The sequence below is a fragment of the Erigeron canadensis genome, chromosome 4 (genome assembly GCF_010389155.1).
Source record: "Erigeron canadensis isolate Cc75 chromosome 4, C_canadensis_v1, whole genome shotgun sequence".
In the NCBI taxonomy this organism is placed as follows: domain Eukaryota; kingdom Viridiplantae; phylum Streptophyta; class Magnoliopsida; order Asterales; family Asteraceae; genus Erigeron; species Erigeron canadensis.
Window position 1 is genome coordinate 29,429,773 of NC_057764.1, and position 19,597 is coordinate 29,449,369.

The following is a 19,597-nucleotide window of genomic DNA, read 5'->3' on the forward strand; positions in this document are numbered from 1 at the left end:
CTTCCCACAATCTTCCTATACACTGTTGGATTTTCGAGCACTCTTCCTTCATCAGCTCAAATTTTCACGTTTGCATCCATTGGTGTTGGTGAAGGCTTGGAGTCAATCATTTCAAACTTAACCAACACCTCACTAGCATACTTGGTTTGGTGTAAGATAACTTGATTCGCCTCGTACTTCAGCTCCAAACCAAGAAAATGCTTCAACCTTCCTAAGTCTTTCATTTTGAAACGAATACACAAGTTTGATTTTAGCTGATCAATCTCTTCTTCTAAGTCACCAGTTATAATCAAGTCGTCTCCATAGACGAGGACCACAGCTACTTGATATTAACCTGTTTGACAAATAAACTAGAATCTGCATTAGCCAACCGAAACCCACATTGTTCAAGAAACTCACCAATTTTCCCGAACCATGCTCGAGGTGATTGCTTTAGACCGTACAACGCCTTCTTCAACTTGCAGACATATTCTGGATTACTCTTATCTTAGAACCCAACAGGCTGTGACATATAAATAGCATGTTCAAGATCCCCATAAAGAAATGCGTTATTAACGTCCATCTACCACAGATTCCAATTCTTGCTTACTGCCACAGCAAGTATAACACGGACAGTAGTCATTTTAGCCACGGGGCTAAATGTGTCTTCGTAGTCCAATCCGTATTGTTGAGTGAAACCACGTGCCACTAAACGAGCCTTGTATCTCTCTATTGTGCCATCAGCTCACTTCTTGAGTTTGTAGACCCATTTGCATGAAACCAGATTACCATCAGCAGGTTGTGGTACTAATTCCCATGTTTGGTTTCATTGAAGAGCTTCGAATTCCTCTTTCATTGCTTGTCTCCATTCTTCTTGACTATCAGCATCCTCAAATGTTTCTGGTTCTACAAACTGCCTTTCAACAATAGCAACATTAACATTAGCATATCGGGGATTGGGTTTTCTTACTCTTTCTGATCGTCTTGGAGTTGGTGCAGGCTGATTGACTTCCTTTTCAACATTGGCTTCTGTCCCAGATTGGCTCATCTCATCTTCACTTGACTCTGCTACATTTGAGCTATCCAGAGTTAGTTGCACTTTAGATATCTCAAGGTCCTCTTTCAGCTTATGTGAATCAGGTAATACTTCACTACTTTCAGACCACCAAGAAGAATTTTCATCAAAAATGACATGCCTTGACACATGTATTGCGCCAGTGTTCGGCACACAACAACGCCACCCCTTTTTCTCAGCATCATAACCAACAAAGACACACCTAATTGCTCGCCTTTCCATTTTACTTCGAAGGTGACTAGGTATGAAAACGTAGCATACACAACCAAAAACCTTGAAATAACTCACATTCGGTTTCACACCTGTTAATTTTTCAATAGGTGAAATATACTTCATACCTTGTGATGGTGTTCTATTGATTATGTAAGCAGCAGTGCACATGGCTTCGGCCCAAAACCTCCCAGGCATGTTCTATTGAATGTAGGTAGACTCTGCATTCAACACATACACCGTATCATTTTTCCGACCATGAATCACCGGAACTGATGGAGTCTCAAACTCTTTGTAAATCCACACATCCTTTGGCCCAAACACCACATAATGATCATCATCGGTTAGTTGAGGAACCGAAAGCAGGTTCTTTTTCACACCTGCAACATGGTAAACATCAGTCAGAGTTAACCCTTTTCTTCGATCTCCAATGGGAAACTTCACATCTCCGATGTGATTGATCGAGTGCTTTGAATTATCTGCTAGAGACACAACTTTGCTCCCTTCATATTTTCTCACATTACTCAATCTTCCTTTATTTCCCGTCATATGGTTTGAACAGCCAGAATCGACAATCCACTCTTCTAGTCGATTTTCTCGATTTTCTGCGGTGGCTGTGAATGCGAAAACTTCTTCTACCTGGGCGAAAAACGCCTCAGCATCCCAGCCTTCTTCATCTTTTGCTGTTGCGGCATTGTTCTCCTCATTTGTTTGTGACTTGCAATTTCTTGCTATATGTCCTTGTTTACCGCAGTTGTAGCATGTGAACGGAAATTTCTTACCATTCCGGGAATGTTTTCTGCGATCACTTGAAGTCTCCCCTTGATCAGGTTCGACTTTCTTCTTACCATTTCCACCGTAACCTCTATTTTTATCATGGTGTCTTGATGACCCACGATAATCTCGTCCCTGTTTACTCTTACCACGAGCTCGTTCAACGTAGAGCGCCTCTACTTCCTTCTTATCTGTAGACTCAACTGCCAGTGCACCCATTTGCGTGGCCAACGCCTCTTGACTGGCCAACAAATTTTCAAATTCATCTATTGTGGGTTGCTTTGGCCAACCTTGGATTGCTGTCACAAAGCTATGGTATTCTGCCTTCAACCCATGAATTATAATCCGCTTTATACGTGGCTCACCAATCTTGGCTTCAGGATCTAATTCACCGATCTCCCTACACAAGGTTTTCACCTTGTGAAAGTACTTTGGGATGGACAGATCTTGTTGCTTGATAGACATCAACTCACAAAAGTTGTAGTTTTGTGTCATTCTTTTTGGAAAATAAAGCAACCAAAACATCCCAAGCCTCCTTCTGGTTTGTTGAGTCACAAATGTGCTCAAGCAGTTCTTCTTCTACAGTTGTCTTTAATACGAACATCGCCTTCCCAGCTTTAACCTTCCATCTCCGCTGCTGAGTGTCTTCCTCCGGTTGTGTTGTCTCAGACCCGTTTACAACCTCCCACAGATCTTGCCCCTGTAGATACGAACTGATACAGGTGGCCCATGTGTTGTAATTTTGCTAGTTGAGTTTCTTCACACCGCCTACAACTTGGAGATCACTCATTGTGGCTCTGATACCACTTTGTTGAATTTCTGGATCGGAAATGAATTAAGAATAGGAAGCTATGTATTAAACAGGACTATAAACAAAGAAAAGGATAGGTATGCTCAGGAAATGCTTAGAGCTTTTTGTGATAATTCATAAAGTAAACTTGCAAGTACATATAAATAGAAAAGGAAAATAACCGTTGGCTATTGCAACGTGTGAAAGTGACTCTACTTCTGCCAAAAGAAAAGGAGTGAAATCAGGTCAAACTACAACTACCTATGACCTAGTCACAAGACTTATTCTTCTACTAAATACGAAATAAACAAAAACTTGAACAATAAAATAAGCTGATGTGGAAGTGTATTTTAATAGAGGTAACCGAGCGATTGAAGGAGTTTATTCAGAATAAGATGGATGGTTCGGATATAAAGTTGGTGATACAGAAGAAGTTATTTGCTAGTGATTTGAAACAAAGCCAAAATAGGTTAAGCATGCCGTTTAATCAGCTAGAAACGCATGATTTCTTGACACCGGACGAGATAGAGATTCTTAATAGGCATAAACATGATGAAAACTGTCTTACTAAGTTGGGTATTGAAGTTGGATTGTTGGGTCCAACGTTCGAGATGTATGACAAAAAGATTGAGTTTAAGATCTGGGATATGCAAAAAACACATAATTATGTGTTGATAACGAACTGGTACAATTTTGTGATGGATCATAAGAATATTTTGAAGGAAGGGGCAAACATTCAAGTGTGGTCGTTTCGTAAAAAGCAAGAGTTGTGTTTTGCTGTTGCGTGTGTGGATCATAAACCGAAGGCGGATAAGATACATGATGGGGAAAACATTAATTGTTGCTGATTAGATTTTGGTTCATCTAATTTCATTCGTTTTTTTGTTAATTAGTTCAGAAAATTGGGTGTTTTCTACATGAGGCATTAGTTGATGATTAGAAGAGTACTCTGCAGGCTGGGTTTTTAGATAGTTTTGATCTTATACATACCAATGGTTTACAGGTTTTTTAAGAATTTTGTCAACTCTGATTAGTTACTTATAATTGATTCTGAGTTATGTTTTATCTAAAAGATTAAACAAGTTAACTACTAAAAAAACTAAAAAAGTAGTTAGAGAGGAGAACGGGACAAATGTGTAATAACGGGTTGAAAGTCAAAAATGGGTCAAGTCATAAAAGAAAAAGAGTACTTAAAAGATGTCAGATAAGCTGAATAACTAGCAAGTAGATGGTTAAAAATTTATCAACAGTTCTATTTTCCTCTGAATCTAGAAAAGAATTTTGACTAGCAAGATACTACATAATTTCTTGTAGCAAAAAAAATATAACATGTCCTATATGGCTTTATCACTTTGAATCTATTTTCACATGGCCCATAACCTTCATCAGAAATGCATATTCATAAGCCAGTTCTTCACACTGTCCAGTGCGCCCGCCTTCACCAAAATGGCCCCCACTCATATTGGTCTTTAGAATAACTAAACGAGAACAACTCAAACATGTGTTTTCTCGTATTCTCGAAACGTATTTGGCAGCTTCCCATACTCCAACTCTGCAAACAATACATGGGCAACAAATGTGAACTCAAAAATCGATCATTTGATTCCTAAGATATACAGTAATAAATTACTTGCATGCAGCAATTATTTTAAGTAAACAAGCCATGTACCTTGAGTCATGAAAAGACGATGTGATGAGCATTGCAGGGTAACAAATTTGCTTACGTATATTATCATAAGGAGAATACTTCATAATAGAATCAAAATGTGGTTTTATTTGAGGATTTCCATATTCTTCATAATCTAAGACTGTTAACGGCAAGCTTGGATCCAACAATGTATTGCAGATGTCAAGAAACGGTACCTGGTGCAAACATTTCACAGCTTATTCTTCCAAGACCCACAAACTACATAATGAACAAAACACGTACACTAAATAGAATTCTGTCAAAATGGATGTCATTACCTTTAGAATGGCAGCTCTGAATAACTCTGGATGCATATTAATGGCTGCAGCAACAAGAAGACCTCCAGCACTATGTCCAATAGCAGCAAGTTGGCCTCTGCAGACATATCCCTCGTTTATTAGATATTCGCCACATGAAATGAAATCATTTATGGAGTTCAACTTGTGCAATCCACTGCCGTTTTTATGCCATGACGGATCAACACCAGCACCGCCTCTGCACATATAACACACCTCAGTAAACAATGCATTCATAAAATGGGTAGACTGTAAACAGGTCAACATGTGTTCCATTCAAAAGGATGCACTAATAACTAATGTGGAAAATATTACAAATTACTCAATAAATGTGAATGAAGTGATTAGGGGCATTTATGGACTGGAATACATTTTCAATTACTTTTGACCTGCTACACTTGCTCAAGCCATTTGACACATATCCGATTTTAACTTACTATTTTAGCTTAACACATTTGACCCATTAGAACCACCGCATAACCTAAATTTATTCACTTGTATGTAATGAGCCGAAATTACCACCAAACTGCATGGATTTTTCAAAAGGAAAGACCAGGTTATCCATACCTGACATCGGCAAAAGCAACCACCCAACCACGATCAAGTAAGCTCAGTCGCTCAGCACACCAACTTTTGTCCAAAACGTCACCATATGATCCATAGCCATGTAGTACCCCAGAAGATTGGCCCATATTATGAGCTTTGCAGGAAAACAGGATTGTTAGAGGAATTATCGTGCCATCATGAGAAATGACTTCTTTTCTTTCACAAAAATATGAATCTGATATGTTCATCCATTCGTGCACTTCACTCTTGTGGGATTTGGAAGAAATCCCCAATACCTCTTCTTGATGCACAATGGAGAATGTTCTTCTCGACAAGTCATAGTCAACAAATAAATCAGGAGTCTGGGTTCACGATGGAATTAGTAAAAGTTAACCACCAACCCTCCATTAGAATCGAGATCAGAATAATTTTTTACACGGGTAGAAATGTTACAAAAATAGTAGGTTCCAACTGATGCAAAGACATTGTTCTTATAACTAATATAATCAATTATGAGTGTCATATCTGAAAGATTAAATACCTAAATGAACGATGTCTGAAATTAGTTTCGATTTTTTTAATAGCATTCAAAAGACAAAAATGAACTACAAAATCAGTGTCGATAATACGTTAAAATAAGTAAGTTAAGTTAGAATGAATACCACCGGAGATGAAAGCACCAAACGATATACTGAGTTCATGAAGTCATAATTTGAGCCAGGTACAACACTACATGATTTTGATGGTATAGGAAAATACCATGGATCAAGGTCCCCAATCTCCATTTCTTTCTGCAATTAACAAAACTCAAAGAACTTCCCCCCTTAACTAAAAAAACTGGTACATATATATCTTTATACCTGATTGTCCGATTGAATGGGCATTTTGATGGAACAAATTATTAAGGAATCCTTTCCATTGAGGTGAAGCACAAGATGCTCATTGAAAATGTCCATGTCTTGTATGCTAGTACCTTTAGATGGTACAACTATTTTCTAAGACAAAAAGCAACCGTTTTAACATAAACAGAACATCAAATGTAGCACCAAATGGGAATACTCTTCATAAGAAAAATAATTTAAAAAAGAAACACTATAAGATGCAATTTTGAGTGGTTTAAAACGAGTCAACTCAGGATATGTTTATTAAAAAAAATACAGGTAAAAAAGCTAAAAGTAGCTAAATTATTATATCAAACACGATAGTATTATAAAAAAAAAAACTTTTGTAGCATATTCAAGAAAGTAATCGTTCTATTTAAAAATGAAGTAGTAACTGTCTCGGGCCAAACCAAACCAACCCTGCCCGTTCTGACCCTTGCTAAAAACTATAGCATTGACACATTACCCGAGTCATTCATTTTACCACCTCCAGGATATATCATTAAGAAAATACCTGCCAATTAATTGAATGTACATCCTGTACACGGCATCGAGCCAAGTAATAGTTTCCATCTGATAACTTCTTTTCATCACACAGAGATGCATTTGTTAACACATAGAAGAATCCTCTATGGTGTTCCAAGAAGAATTGTACACCAGAAACACGATCATGAACTTTTTGCAAACTATCTTTTGGGTTATCTGCATCTATTATATACACCTGCAATGTAACCATCAAGATTCAATAGAAAACCATGAGTTGTCTTCCAAAACCCAAAAAGTAGTAAAAGAGGTGATTTTCATCCACTTGCTTATGAATGATCATTTTAGGTTGCATGTTATCTCAAGCAGGTCAAATGTCTCATAGAATTCTATAGCTAAGATTCGAACAGGTCAAACCTATTTAAAAAAGCCCTTAAAGATACATGTGATGAATGTAAATTCATTTTTATTTGAAGTCATAAGTTATAAATTTACATCGAAACTATTATTTAATTTTCTGAAAGATAGACAATCGGAGTTTTCAGTTCAACCATACCTGATTATATCCGTACTAAAAATGACACATTTCAACCTGAACAAGTTTTGACCCATTATGCAACCCACCTTACCGCCCTATCTTGCCACCTCTAAACATAATACATAAATCATGGGACATAGATAAGTTCCTTCCTCAGATGAAGTCCTCGAGTTCGAATTCACCGTTATGAATTTTCCATCCTTTGTGCTCGTGATGTCCACACAAAAGCTAGAATCCTTTTCTGTATATACTGTGACATCACTAACAGGATCAGATCCAAGTTTCTTGTATTGTACTCTGTCCATAGAAGAGAAACATGTTATGTTTGTAAGAATGACACTTATATTTTATATAATGATATAAATATGCTTATAAAGCTTGCCTATATGGTCGTTGGCCCTGATCACAAAGGGTATAAAATAATGTACAACTATCTTGAGCCCAAGCCAAGCTAACAACGTCTTCAACTCTAGATGATTGAATAACGCTCCCATGTCGAAGATCCTTAACTTGAAGAATAAAGCGTTCCTCACCAGTCACATCAACAGTGTAAGCAAGAAAGTTGTGGTCGGGTGATACTCTACATGTACCCACGTGAACATACCCTACAGATAAGGAAAGACTTATATTATAATCACGATAACAACTATGCTAGTTAAAATTCTTTTCATTCTCAAGTCAAGGCTCTCTCTCTCTATCTCTCTCTCTCTCTCTGCCTCTCTCTCTCTCTTTCTCTCCCTCTCTCTCTCTCTCTCTCTCTCCCTCTCTCTCTCTCTCTCTCATAAAACATAGCAAAGTGCTGAAGCTCAATAAACACAAACGAACACCTACTAAATAATTAAACATTTTGATCCTAACACTCCTTGACCCATTACCCAACTCGCCCTTTGTCCAACTTTAAGAAAAATACAATGTCTATATATAATCTCAAATAGTATATGATTCTACTTACCAGATTCTTGTGCAATTTCATTCCAATCAAGCAATATTTCTTCATTAACAGATCTTCTTGCAAAATTGACCAAATGTTTCACCCAACTTGTACTTTCAACTGCTGGTTTCCGACATAAAACAGGGTATTCTTTGCTCTCCGGTATATGCTGATAATACAACCTAGTCAACGCATAACCAAAAAGTAAATATAGAACACTGTTTCATGACAACAATCAGTAACCCAAATCTTACTTTTTATAGTAGCATTCATATTCAATAAGAACACAATAATCATTACTAGCATAACAACATTTTTTCACTAAAGAGTTTTTATAACCCTTTTCGTAACAAGCGACTGTATGCATATATTCTTGCAGACTTTCCCTTTGACTCACAAAAGTCAAGTGCAGCTTTCTGGCTTTACAGGGAGTACTACCAACTTACCAAGAGATGTAATATATTTTTATTTTCTAATTTATTAACAGTCAAAATGATATATTATCATAACATTAAATTTTGCTATATCATTTCCTTTAAAATGCATATATTTGCACTGACTATGCAGCTCCTTCAAATTCCCCTATATTACAAGCAAGCACATACAATTTCACTTTTTGAGATCATATCCAACCATGAATCAATATATATAATGCTAAAGGTGCAAACTTTGATCCATCAACTAACAACAGGTCAATTCAAGTTATGTTAAATCTCATTCTCAAGCAAGCAAATAAATTTAGCTTAAACGAAAACTAGTAAAGTGCGTCAAAAGTCGCCCAAAGTGTAACTTCAATGCCTAATACCTCCTAAACCATTGCACTCAAAAACAATTCTATTATACTCCCATTACAATAACAATGCAGATTAAATACTAAGTGTTATTGAAATCTTAAACATTTTCACCGAAATAATTCGGGCCACTTAACCCGTACAAACGAAACACCCGCTTTTGACCCATTATCCAACCCACCCATTTTTACGCCTCTACTCAACTTAAATATGATAGCATTAGTACTAGAATGAAGCAAAAATACCAATATTTGACCTAAGAAGTCAACAACTTTGACTTCAAAAGTCAAAACCTTTTACATTAACACATTTACATCAAATGGGCTTTGCAAAAAGATCAATAATTTATTTACCAGGGACCCCATTTTTCAGGTGGGGTAGAAATTTTATCAGGCAATCTATTAACCATCTCAGAATACAGAGTACTCTGTAGTTTGTGTGTATCAGCCATGAAATCTTTTGAGTAATTATTTTCATGGGTAATGTAGTTAATGAAATCCGGGTCATGGGTATTTGACATCCAATGATATGGGTCTTCTAAAGAAAGCCCATGAATAGTGATTTTATGTGGAGTTTTTTTAGCTTTTGGTGGTGATTGTGATAATTGTGTTTGTGAGGTTGTTTGGTGGTGGCAGAGTGAAGATAAAAAGTAAGTTTGTAAATTGTTAAATTTTGGAAATAATTTGTTGGGGGCTTTGATTGATTTCAAAAAGAATGTAAAAGAAGCCATTGAAGTGTGAAAGAGTGTGTTTAGTCCTGGCCCCTGCCCCTGGGGGTGTTGAGGTTTATATGTTAATGTAATTACAACTTTGGTACCTAAAGATTTTGGGTGTTTAATTTTCTGATTGTTACGGTTTGTTCAAGTTAAAGCTATTGGGCATCATTTTTTTTTTTTAGAGTACCAAGGCCTCTCCCTAAGGACCTCATCGACGCATCATCCATGGCTTGTCGATGAGGAGGCTATTGTTAGCAACTCGTCGACATGGGGTGTCGTCCGGTGGTTTCGTTCCATCGAAGAGCATAGACGAAGAAGAAGAGAGACGAGGTGGGTCTTTCACTTATTTTATTGTTTATTTTTTTTTTTTTTGGAAGAAGTGTGAAGAGAGGTTATTGGGAGTGAGTATGGAAGAGGTAAATGAAGATGGGAAAAGCTGATGTAACAGTGTTGAAGAGGTTGCTTTAGTGAGAGGCCTAATATGTTAGCTTATTTATAATTCTGGTGTTTGTGAAGTTATATGAAATGTGAAAGGTTTTTTTTTTAGAATTTTGTTGATTATTTTTAACTAATTAAATATATAAATTGTTCTTCTACCGATATAATTCATGATCGATATGTATCTATGAATCTATTTTATAATTAAATTATTTATAGTTTTATTATATAATAAATTTTACTTAATATAATGATTATTTTAATCAAGATTGAGATAAAATTTGTCCTTTAACTAAATAAATTAAAACCATGTTTGGGGTTCTGGAGGAGGGGATGTTCACCAGAGATCAAATCTTGATTCCATATGGTTTCGATCATTACTTCTTCAGACGCGTGCGGATCGTGTTATCGCACCCTTGGTCTTCAAGGTTGTCTTCAGTTTCCAACCGCTATCATACTACCTGTTTAGATGTCACTGTTAAGGTTCGAACTACTAACCAAATAACATGACATTCTTAAAAAAAATAAATTAAAACCATGTTTTTCAATTTTACCGGCTATTTTTCTTATGTGTTAGTATTATTAGGTTTGTACTGTATTATGAGTTTTATAAATATTGTCCGAAATTAAAGTCCGGATGGACAAGTGAAACAAAATAATTCACGAGCACTGCCAAATTGTTTCCAACCATAACATGTTCGATGAGGCGACGTTGCATTGCGTAAATGCACGCTATTATTGTACCAAAATCAATTTGTAACTTTGTTTGTAAATCCTTATCTATAAGTTTTTCTTTGTTAGTATAGTATTTATTTTAGTAGTATAAAATAATTTTTAACCACAATTAGGAAGATAAATATTCAAGTAGAATTAATGGTAAAACACATGGTTAACATACGTTGATTGTTGTGTCCGCGAGGCATTTCTCTTTTTCCACAAATCACTCAGTCAGTGTTTAAACAAACTATGCATGTTAATCAATTTAAACAAAGTGTTAGTAGTACTTTTTGTTGAGACTAATACAAATATGAATTTATTAAATCAAGTTGCTAAAAAGATAGTAATATTTTTTGATAAGTGTTTTGAATAAAACCTCGTTATTCCTTTTACAACTACTCGTATTATTTTACACCAACAATTCGGATTGCTGTTTGCCAGTTTCTTATTGTTTCTTTAGAATATTAAATAATTCAAGTTCAATTCGAATATAAAATGTAAATCTTAGTTTTGGTATAATACTCTTTTTTATAATAGGCAGTTGTGATTGGACTCAACAGCATGACTCTTCATCGTCCGGTAGAGATCGACCACGTTTACATGTTTGATGTGTCTCATTGTGTTAATGGACAATATACACATTTTGTAATTCTCTAGCCCTATATATGTTTAATAACAAATGTGTTAATGACACTAAAATGAGTAATAACATATATATATATATATATACCCCTTTGATCAAGTGTGTAACTGTAAAGTAACAATTGTAATTCGCAAATCTGTTTATGTGTCGGTATATATACAGTAAACTGTAGTATGCAAGGAAGTAAGGAACCAAGGAATTAAGCATAAATAATAATCATTAATAATTTCCACAAACTTGGGGGGTTTAGTCACCTTAATTGTGTACGTCAGCATTACATATATCTAGTCTAAAACGTTACAAAAATTACATTTCTTTCTCATCCAAAATTTCCTAAAGAAGCTTTAATTTTGACTTCATTAAGATAAATATCGAAAGAAGTAAATCCGATCCACATATGATCATGGAGAAGCGGCAGCTGCAGGGGAAGACTTGTTATGCACGGGGCGTCTTCTCCTCATAGGAGTGTAATCCATGGTAAACGCACGAGTCGAGTCAAATCCTTCTTGCTTTGTCACTTTTAATGTTTCTTCTTCTCCCTTGTGTGGTTGACCTATGCACAACATTGATTATTATCAAATGGTTATAAGCTAGTATACAGTCATAATTAAACAAAACATGACTAAACCAAATGCCTTTTAATTAATAGAGGTGAATCAACCATATATATATATATATAGCAAGCATAAACAAACATGTGAATCTTTTAAACAATTAAGCTGGCTTCAATGATATGTTCTACAAGGTGCACGATTGATCATATTTAATTAAGCTTTTTGATAACCGGTAAGTTATCTTAAGCAAGCTTAAATAATCTTAACGATATCTTCACTATGTGTAATATTGTTCTACTTCAACATAAAAAAAAAAAAGGTTCTTTTGATGGAAATGAGTTTTTCCATCAAATTATCTCTCATTGCTCAATGGGAAAGTTTTAATTAATTGCAATCGATTATTAAGCACCTGATGAAGTCTCATCATAAGACGCCAATTTCATGTCCTTGACGCTTTCAATAACCTGTCAATGAACAAACCAATCATATTTCTGATTAATATAAAATAGCAGTGCAGTGAGATAAAAAAAAAAATCGCGGTCTTTGACAGATCTTCGTTGAATACTATATATGAATTCCCATGTTAATAATGGTCCGGAGATATATTTTCTAGGTTTCATATATATGGGAAGATGTTTTGTATAAACCTCAACTAAGCTAGGTACAAAACCTAAAATGTTTTCTCTTCTTTTATAATGCATATACATATCGTGGTAATAGTTAGAGAGCTAGAATTTATAAACTTGCCTTTTGCTCAAGCATCAATTTTCTAGGCATTGCATGAAAACCAAGCCCACGTTCATGACCATTAGCTGCAAATTATAGAGGATGTAATAACATGGACAAAATCCATAAAGTGTGTGGTAACATAGATTTAGATATATAATAATTTAAGATACCTAAATCATGAGAAGCTTGCATTCGGTGAACACTTAAAGAAGCCCCATTAGTGAATAGCAAAAGTGAGAGCAACATTGCAAATAGAACTTTGGTCTCCATAACTTGCTCAATGAGTAGTGAATAATTGGTAGTATCAGCACACCATATATATATACATATATAACAATTTAACATGAAAAAGATCCTCTTTGTGAGAATTTATGGCAATCAAGTGACTTAGACAAGATTCTCTCACTTGTGTGAGAGAGAGAGGAATAGAGCATACACAAAACACAAAGTAGAGAGTTCCAAAAAGGAACCAGTGGAGCAATCCATCCAGGGAGGCTTCATATCACCACCACACCCTTCTTGGTAAATTAAATACAAGTTAAACCACCCATTGTACTCCTCAAAGTTCATATGAAAGTGTTTTTTTAATCAGTGTCACACTAACATGCAAAGTAGTTTTTTAAATGGATCTCGTCGACAAATTAAGTTGGCACATGTCAAATACCTATATCTATAATGCAAATTAACCAAACATATTGATCTAAATGTTATTATGAATCTGAATGTGAATGTTTGTTTGTTTTAGAAGCCCAATTAGCAGTCGCATATTCTTGGTGGAAACGTGTCAAAAGTAGAATCAAAATGGTAGCAAACCTATTAAATAAATCAATAAAAGAAGCTTTAAGCCCAATTAAAAAAACTTTATATAAGTCAATAAAACATGTTAGGCCCAAACGTCAACCAAAGTGGTAGGCCCAAATCAGTCACATGTACTGTAAAAGGATTAAAGCCCAGCTCAACACTCCGACATGGGATCAGAAAAGAAGCCCAATTCCTCTGTAAAGATAAAAGAAAGTAAAAAATGTGATTTAAAAAGTTTAAGGGGCAAAACGACCACCACTGAATCATCTATACTACTATATAAAAATTATAACCCATGTATTGAAAAAAATGCGAATTGACCAAAATACCCTTAAAAATTAATTAAATCATCATCAACCCTTAATATTAAATTACACCATTAGTCTATTATATTAGAAAATATCTTTATTAACCCCTTTAAATCAAATATTTTTATCTACACCAATAGATGTCGCCACCACAGTCATCGCCAACTCGCCGCCGCATCCCGCGGGTACCATGCTCGTAATGTAAAATTAAAACAGACCAAAGTACCAACCGGTATTTAACTAAAAACAAAGTTACAAAACAAATAGAAACTATATAAGCAAATGTTCAGGTTAACAAGTTTAACATATAGTTATCCAACCAAAAGTCAAGACTGTTCCAAACCAAGATCGAACTAGTCAGGACTAGTTAGAACCAACTAAAACATAGGACCATGGTTAAGGGACCAGACTGGACCATAGCGCGATACATTATTTACATCACTAGTTTCATAGTTACAATACATATAGACGAATAATGCAAACAAACAATCTGATCTCATTAATATATATATATATATATATATATATATAAATGCCAGCTTCTTGGTACCTCGCACAAGTAGGTAAACTGTAACCGGGAATGTAAATATGATCTTTTACCAACCACAACTCAAGACCTAACCAAACGGAAAACCACAAGATGCCTAAAACTACATTGATCGATATCGATAGTGTATATATTTACTGAAACTACTCTAAACCTTTCACTCGTGTGTAGTGAGCTCAGAACCTATAAAAGAAAGGCCAAGGCAAAAGGCATTTAGAATCCACAACACATTAATGCCTGCCGCCATCCTTTTCGTCTCTGGTCCACTTTCGCCATTCTTACAGGACTACTGTTCCATTCATTTTGAAGTCTGCAAACACAAAATAACATTGTTAAACCTTTAAAAGGAATATGCTAGCTAAGACTTAAGCGTTATTGTGTCACTCGCGTCAACTTTTTATCGAGCTCGGGCACAACAAAAAACAAGCTCAAAACATTTACTAGTCGTTTACGCTTTTACAGATATAATAGCTCCACTCACATTCTGATCAAGCTTTTTGAGTTCTGCGTAACACTTAAGAGACTTGAGGTCAAGTGTATTGAGCCCTTACAAGCCCAAGCAAATCTCCTAAAATCTTTTAAACTTGGTTTTTTATGCTTAAGCCCAATTACAGCATGAATAACTCCAAAAAAGGCCAACTCATTCAACTCAAACTACATATAGCACTTAACTTTAAAGTGATCTGCCTAATTGAGCATAGTTTCTTTTCTTATTAATAATTCTGTACTATTTAAGCTCAAATCTTCCTTGAGTCGAGCTTGAGCTTGCATCATGAAGACTCATTGGGCTATAGAATCAAGCTCAACTCGACTCTCCCTAAGGCAAAACTTCGATAGCAAAAAGAAGGGAAGCATGTGTGATCTCACATGGGAAAGGCAAAGGATCTGACACTAGTGTTGCTAGCATCTGATCGATGAGATATGCTACCAGCAGATGTTATAGGACCAGAGTATGTTATCAGTCCAGAAACTGGATCCGCCACGGAGAAACTCGACTCGCCACCACCACGTTGTAGCTGATTCACTGCTGCAATGTTATCTGGAGCCATGTCATGGTTAGGCGTAGTTTGTACATCTATCGTAGATTCACGGGGACCAAAAGTGGTTTCTGGTTTCACATTGTCAACACTTGAATCTGCGTTTTCCTCCATCTTGAGTTTATTTAATATATTACCTTCAGAACCAGCACTTTGTACCTAACGTGACGATTCCAAAAATTACCGACATTAGCATATGACAAGAACAACTAAACCAAATCGATCTTAAAACCTATAACATAGACATAATAACAGATCTTTAACAGAGACAACACAACAAACCTCATTCAATGAAAATAAATCCATGCATATCATTAAATGGCTCTAAAAAGTAAGAACACAATTGATAAAGACATTATAACTCACTGAACAAGCAATTATTAGGAAATACAAACCTCAGAAAGCTTTAGATCAACATCATTGCTGGATGGGTCCATGATTTTGTCAGTTTTGAGTACTTTATCTTGTTTTTTTAGTGAATTGGGACTTGGATCCATTTCTGCTCCATCGGTCTGCATTGATGTATCTCGACCACAAATTTCACTGCTCTGGATAGTATTAGATTCTACTAATAACTTCAAATCATCAGAGGCATAGTCAGAAGGTAGCTTAACAGCTTCCTCTACAGAGATTATATGTGTGTTCTTATAACAATCTTCCAATGGTGATTGTATCAACTGTTGTTCATCTTTTGAAAACTGGGCTTCAGGATCAGCAATCATTGCATCATCTTTATATCCATTAACGATAACGTGATCTGATGAAAACTTATGAAGTTCATTGTCAATTTCAATCTTTTTCTCTTGAGATAGGCCTTCATCCACACAGATATCCTTAACAACATGGAAAACACTGTCATCATAACATGCTATCAACTCAGGCAGTTTGCATTCTGTGACATCTTTATCAATGTAATCTAAAGGAACATTAGGATGTGGTGCTAAAGACTTCCCCAACTTCTCATCTTCAATCGTAGTAGCGAAGTTGACTTTTGCATCGTTCCATAAGTTGACTTTTTCATTCTCTTCATCGGACAAGAATGGATTTACATATCTTGTAGGACTTTCTTTCATGGTTGCCTTCAGATCTTCTGTATCAAATAGCAGTTATGTCAGATATAAGTAAAATAAGTTTGAATTTTACTTAAGGACTAAAACCCAGATGTAAGCAATGGTTTCCTTTATTCAAATATACAAATAACATATTCTATGCTTGCAAGTTGTATCATACTGAAAACCAAAACAGAGAAAAAAAATAAATTCTTTTTCACTCAACCAGAAAAGCATAAAAAGATTATCGTATAAAGGTGCCGTAATAGCTTCAAAGTTTACAACATGAAACTTTGCGACCGCTGCTTAGGGTTAATGGGAGGGTGTAAAGAGAAGTGACACAATACTGATTTGCATATTTAAAAGAAGAGATTAGACCAAATCTAATTGTTCGAAAAACAAACTACATAGAGACAAAATGCTTCCCTAATCGCTTACCAAACAATTATAATAAAGATTATGTCACATTGTCACTAGTAATATATGATATCCAACAACTTTCAAGAAGCCAAATGGAAATAAAACTACATGTTAGTCAACAACTAGTAAACAAATAAAACTGCAAAAGGGTTATCTGGCTTATCAAACAACATTTAACCAACAAATATATTAAAAAAAAAGATCCAGGTGTTTTTCAACGGTTCTATCTTTATTTGAAAATCAAGTTGTATACTAAAAATAACTTACTATTTCAAGTATCGTAATTGGAAGAACTTGCTAATCTTTGGCTCAAAGAGGACGTTTAAAGTTGGTTTCGGTTTCACTTTTGGAGCATGTACTAAATTTAGGCCCAAAGAGAGTACTAAAGCTTGTTATTGTATTTATTGAACTTTCAATCATCATAATTGTATGCATTTGAAGGCCTTTTAATCAGCTAAACTAATATTTCCGCTTTCGTGACACCCATAACATCATAAAAACCAGTGTCATATCATCGATTTTCAAGTCATAAAAGAACATATACATACAACACTAACAGTAGAATGTTTTGTAGTGTACGTAAGATTTAGAGCTATTCGGTTCAAATGTTCCAATCCCTTAGAAATATTCAAATCAAACAGCTTCTTAAAGTATGATATATTCAGTGAGTTTCTGAATAAGCTTTTGATAAATTTAAAAATACTTGACACATTAAAAAAAGAAATTTGCTAACCAACTGATTACCTATACTTACCAGATCTAATGACTGCTACACATAAATTAAAAAAATTTTAAAAAAATTCAAACCCAGATCCCAACATATTCACACATGCTTAACTTTAGTACTTAACCATAACTCAAAATTAACTAATAATCACCTCTAAATTATTTGTACACAATATGGCTCTCTCTTTTTATTAATATTGTTCTTTCACATAAGACAATCCCTCACTACTATACAAATAAAACACACACAACCTTTTCAACAACATAAAAATAAAAAATTATTAAAATTCTACTAATAAATAACAACAAAGTCATACAGAAAAGAACATATAATTTAAATTACACAGATCCAATTGAATAAAAATTACTAGTAAATTACAACTACATACATGCACCTATATGAAATTAAGGCCTAACCACATCCAACAAGTCAACTCTAATATATTTTTGCATTCAATATAGATATATAGACACAAATACATATATAGATATCTAGATATAGAATATGAAACATAACAGCACCACCCTAAATAATAAACAATAATCAATATATACATGTATACATGTATATATATATGTGCGTGTATCTGCATATAAAAATAATAATTAAACAAGAAGAATTACCGATTGGGAAGTTTTTGGGGGAGATCGTTCAGTTTAGGCTAGCTTTGTAGTGGTAACGGTTTCATGATCTTGTACAGTGTTTTATTTATAATCATTTATATCTCTGTTTCTGTGTGTATATATATATATAGACATATAGAGGACATATAAACATATATATATATATATGTATATATGTTTGTGTTTGGTGTGAGTGATATGTTTTGTAATTGACAACAACAGAAGTGAAGGTGAAATTGCAGAGAGTGTTTAACCTTATATGTTTGAAGGAAGAAACAAGGAGGGGACAGGTGGACAAAAAAGTCAGTAACAATTGCCGTAGGTTTAGCCGGAAAAGTGATAAAAATGAAAAAACAAAACAGAGGTAAAAGAAGAAAGAGTCAGAAGATGTGGGGGAAAAAGTGGAGCTTCTAAAATTAGTAGGAGGAGGAGGAGTAGAGTATAGGATGTGAACAACTCGTGAAACCTGTTATTAATTCTTCATCCATTTTTCTTACCTGTAATAATGTGACATTTATTGTATTTTTATTTTATTAATTAACGGTTAATTTAGTATCATCGTATCGTTAGAACTTAGAAGTAGTATCATCTGATCATCTAATATTACGTGTAAAAATTTTGGTGTCATGTTAAAAAGTCAAATAAAAAATAGTGAAATTATTCCATTTCTTTTAATAAATTAATTTACTATTTAAATATCATTTTTACATCAAACTACATCCCGACGCCACCTCATTACGTGGTACGCTTCTAGGCAATTGGGTAACCAATATTTAAAGGTATCATCCAATCATATTACAACATTTAATCATCGATTTAGATAGATAACCGATATTTTTGAGAAGAGTTTTTTGAAAAGTTAAAATTCGAGACTTTATAGTAATGCTTAATATCATGACACTATAAATGCTACCTAATCTAAAAACAAACAATGTGATATTTATTTATTAGAGATGTCTAATATGTTGTTAACAGCAATTAAACAGTTGTTATTGCCCTCACATTCAGAGAGGGATAATTATTGATTTAACATGTAACAAACAGGGAGATGTTTATAAGAGGAGAATTGATACTATATATTAATAGCATTTAATATTTCCCCTTATTTATTATCCCTCGTTCTTAAATTTAGAACGTACATCTGATTCAATGCGTAACATTATTAGCTCGTTCCACTAGTCATGTTGGTTTTATCATCGGTTGTTCGTCACTTAAGTGACACCGTTGTCACTAAGTTTTCGGTTTCTGGCGTTGGTTGTAACATTAGTTTATTGACGAATGATAGAAGTGCTTGGTGGTTCCACTCTT

The 19,597-nt window shown here is 34.7% G+C and overlaps 4 protein-coding genes across 5 annotated transcripts; 1 reads left to right on the forward strand and 3 right to left on the reverse strand.

The window, feature by feature from the left end:
• The first annotated feature begins 3,223 nt into the window (after nucleotides 1–3,223).
• On the forward strand, nucleotides 3,224–3,676 carry LOC122597349 (putative B3 domain-containing protein At3g24850). The gene has a single exon (XM_043769951.1). The coding sequence runs from the start codon at nucleotides 3,224–3,226 to the stop codon at nucleotides 3,674–3,676; it is 453 nt and encodes a 150-aa protein (XP_043625886.1).
• Nucleotides 3,677–4,033: 357 nt separating this feature from the next.
• On the reverse strand, nucleotides 4,034–9,705 carry LOC122595973 (protease 2). The gene is made up of 11 exons (XM_043768461.1): nucleotides 9,335–9,705; nucleotides 8,212–8,372; nucleotides 7,642–7,864; nucleotides 7,412–7,556; nucleotides 6,753–6,959; nucleotides 6,218–6,352; nucleotides 6,020–6,148; nucleotides 5,379–5,719; nucleotides 4,794–5,010; nucleotides 4,498–4,691; nucleotides 4,034–4,380 (listed from the first exon to the last, which is right to left on the reverse strand). Exons 1-11 carry the CDS (start codon nucleotides 9,499–9,501, stop codon nucleotides 4,176–4,178), a joined length of 2,124 nt encoding a protein of 707 aa, XP_043624396.1. The 5' UTR covers nucleotides 9,502–9,705; the 3' UTR covers nucleotides 4,034–4,175.
• A 2,190-nt stretch (nucleotides 9,706–11,895) lies between these two features.
• On the reverse strand, nucleotides 11,896–13,047 carry LOC122597350 (protein GOLVEN 6-like). The gene is made up of 4 exons (XM_043769952.1): nucleotides 12,948–13,047; nucleotides 12,796–12,860; nucleotides 12,458–12,512; nucleotides 11,896–12,047 (listed from the first exon to the last, which is right to left on the reverse strand). Exons 1-4 carry the CDS (start codon nucleotides 13,045–13,047, stop codon nucleotides 11,896–11,898), a joined length of 372 nt encoding a protein of 123 aa, XP_043625887.1.
• Nucleotides 13,048–14,406: 1,359 nt separating this feature from the next.
• LOC122596414 lies at nucleotides 14,407–18,725 on the reverse strand. Of its 2 annotated transcripts, none has more exons than XM_043768986.1 (4): nucleotides 18,290–18,725; nucleotides 15,866–16,557; nucleotides 15,301–15,629; nucleotides 14,407–14,743 (listed from the first exon to the last, which is right to left on the reverse strand). In XM_043768986.1, exons 2-4 carry the CDS (start codon nucleotides 16,541–16,543, stop codon nucleotides 14,647–14,649), a joined length of 1,104 nt encoding a protein of 367 aa, XP_043624921.1. In that variant the 5' UTR covers nucleotides 16,544–16,557; nucleotides 18,290–18,725; the 3' UTR covers nucleotides 14,407–14,646. The 2 variants fall into 2 exon arrangements, with proteins under 2 accessions (XP_043624921.1, XP_043624920.1); XM_043768985.1 differs by having other exon boundaries at nucleotides 15,866–16,560; nucleotides 18,290–18,724.
• Nucleotides 18,726–19,597: the final 872 nt, after the last annotated feature.

Excerpts from the sequence above, each read along its gene's own strand:
- LOC122596414 (XM_043768986.1), bottom strand. The coding sequence starts at position 16,543 with ATGAAAGAAAGTCCTACAAGATATGTAAATCCATTCTTGTCCGATGAA. Across the intron at positions 15,630-15,865 it reads TTGATCTAAAGCTTTCTGAG|GTACAAAGTGCTGGTTCTGA; the intron begins GTTTGTATTTCC and ends TCGTCACGTTAG. Across the intron at positions 14,744-15,300 it reads AGATCCTTTGCCTTTCCCAT|ACTTCAAAATGAATGGAACA; the intron begins GTGAGATCACAC and ends TTGTGTTTGCAG.
- LOC122595973 (XM_043768461.1), bottom strand. The coding sequence starts at position 9,501 with ATGTCAAATACCCATGACCCGGATTTCATTAACTACATTACCCATGAA. Across the intron at positions 6,149-6,217 it reads CCATTCAATCGGACAATCAG|AAAGAAATGGAGATTGGGGA; the intron begins GTATAAAGATAT and ends TGTTAATTGCAG. Across the intron at positions 4,692-4,793 it reads TCAGAGCTGCCATTCTAAAG|GTACCGTTTCTTGACATCTG; the intron begins GTAATGACATCC and ends TGTTTGCACCAG.
- LOC122597350 (XM_043769952.1), bottom strand. The coding sequence starts at position 13,047 with ATGGAGACCAAAGTTCTATTTGCAATGTTGCTCTCACTTTTGCTATTC. Across the intron at positions 12,861-12,947 it reads GCAAGCTTCTCATGATTTAG|CTAATGGTCATGAACGTGGG; the intron begins GTATCTTAAATT and ends TATAATTTGCAG. Across the intron at positions 12,513-12,795 it reads AATTGATGCTTGAGCAAAAG|GTTATTGAAAGCGTCAAGGA; the intron begins GCAAGTTTATAA and ends GTTCATTGACAG.
- LOC122597349 (XM_043769951.1), top strand. The coding sequence starts at position 3,224 with ATGGATGGTTCGGATATAAAGTTGGTGATACAGAAGAAGTTATTTGCT.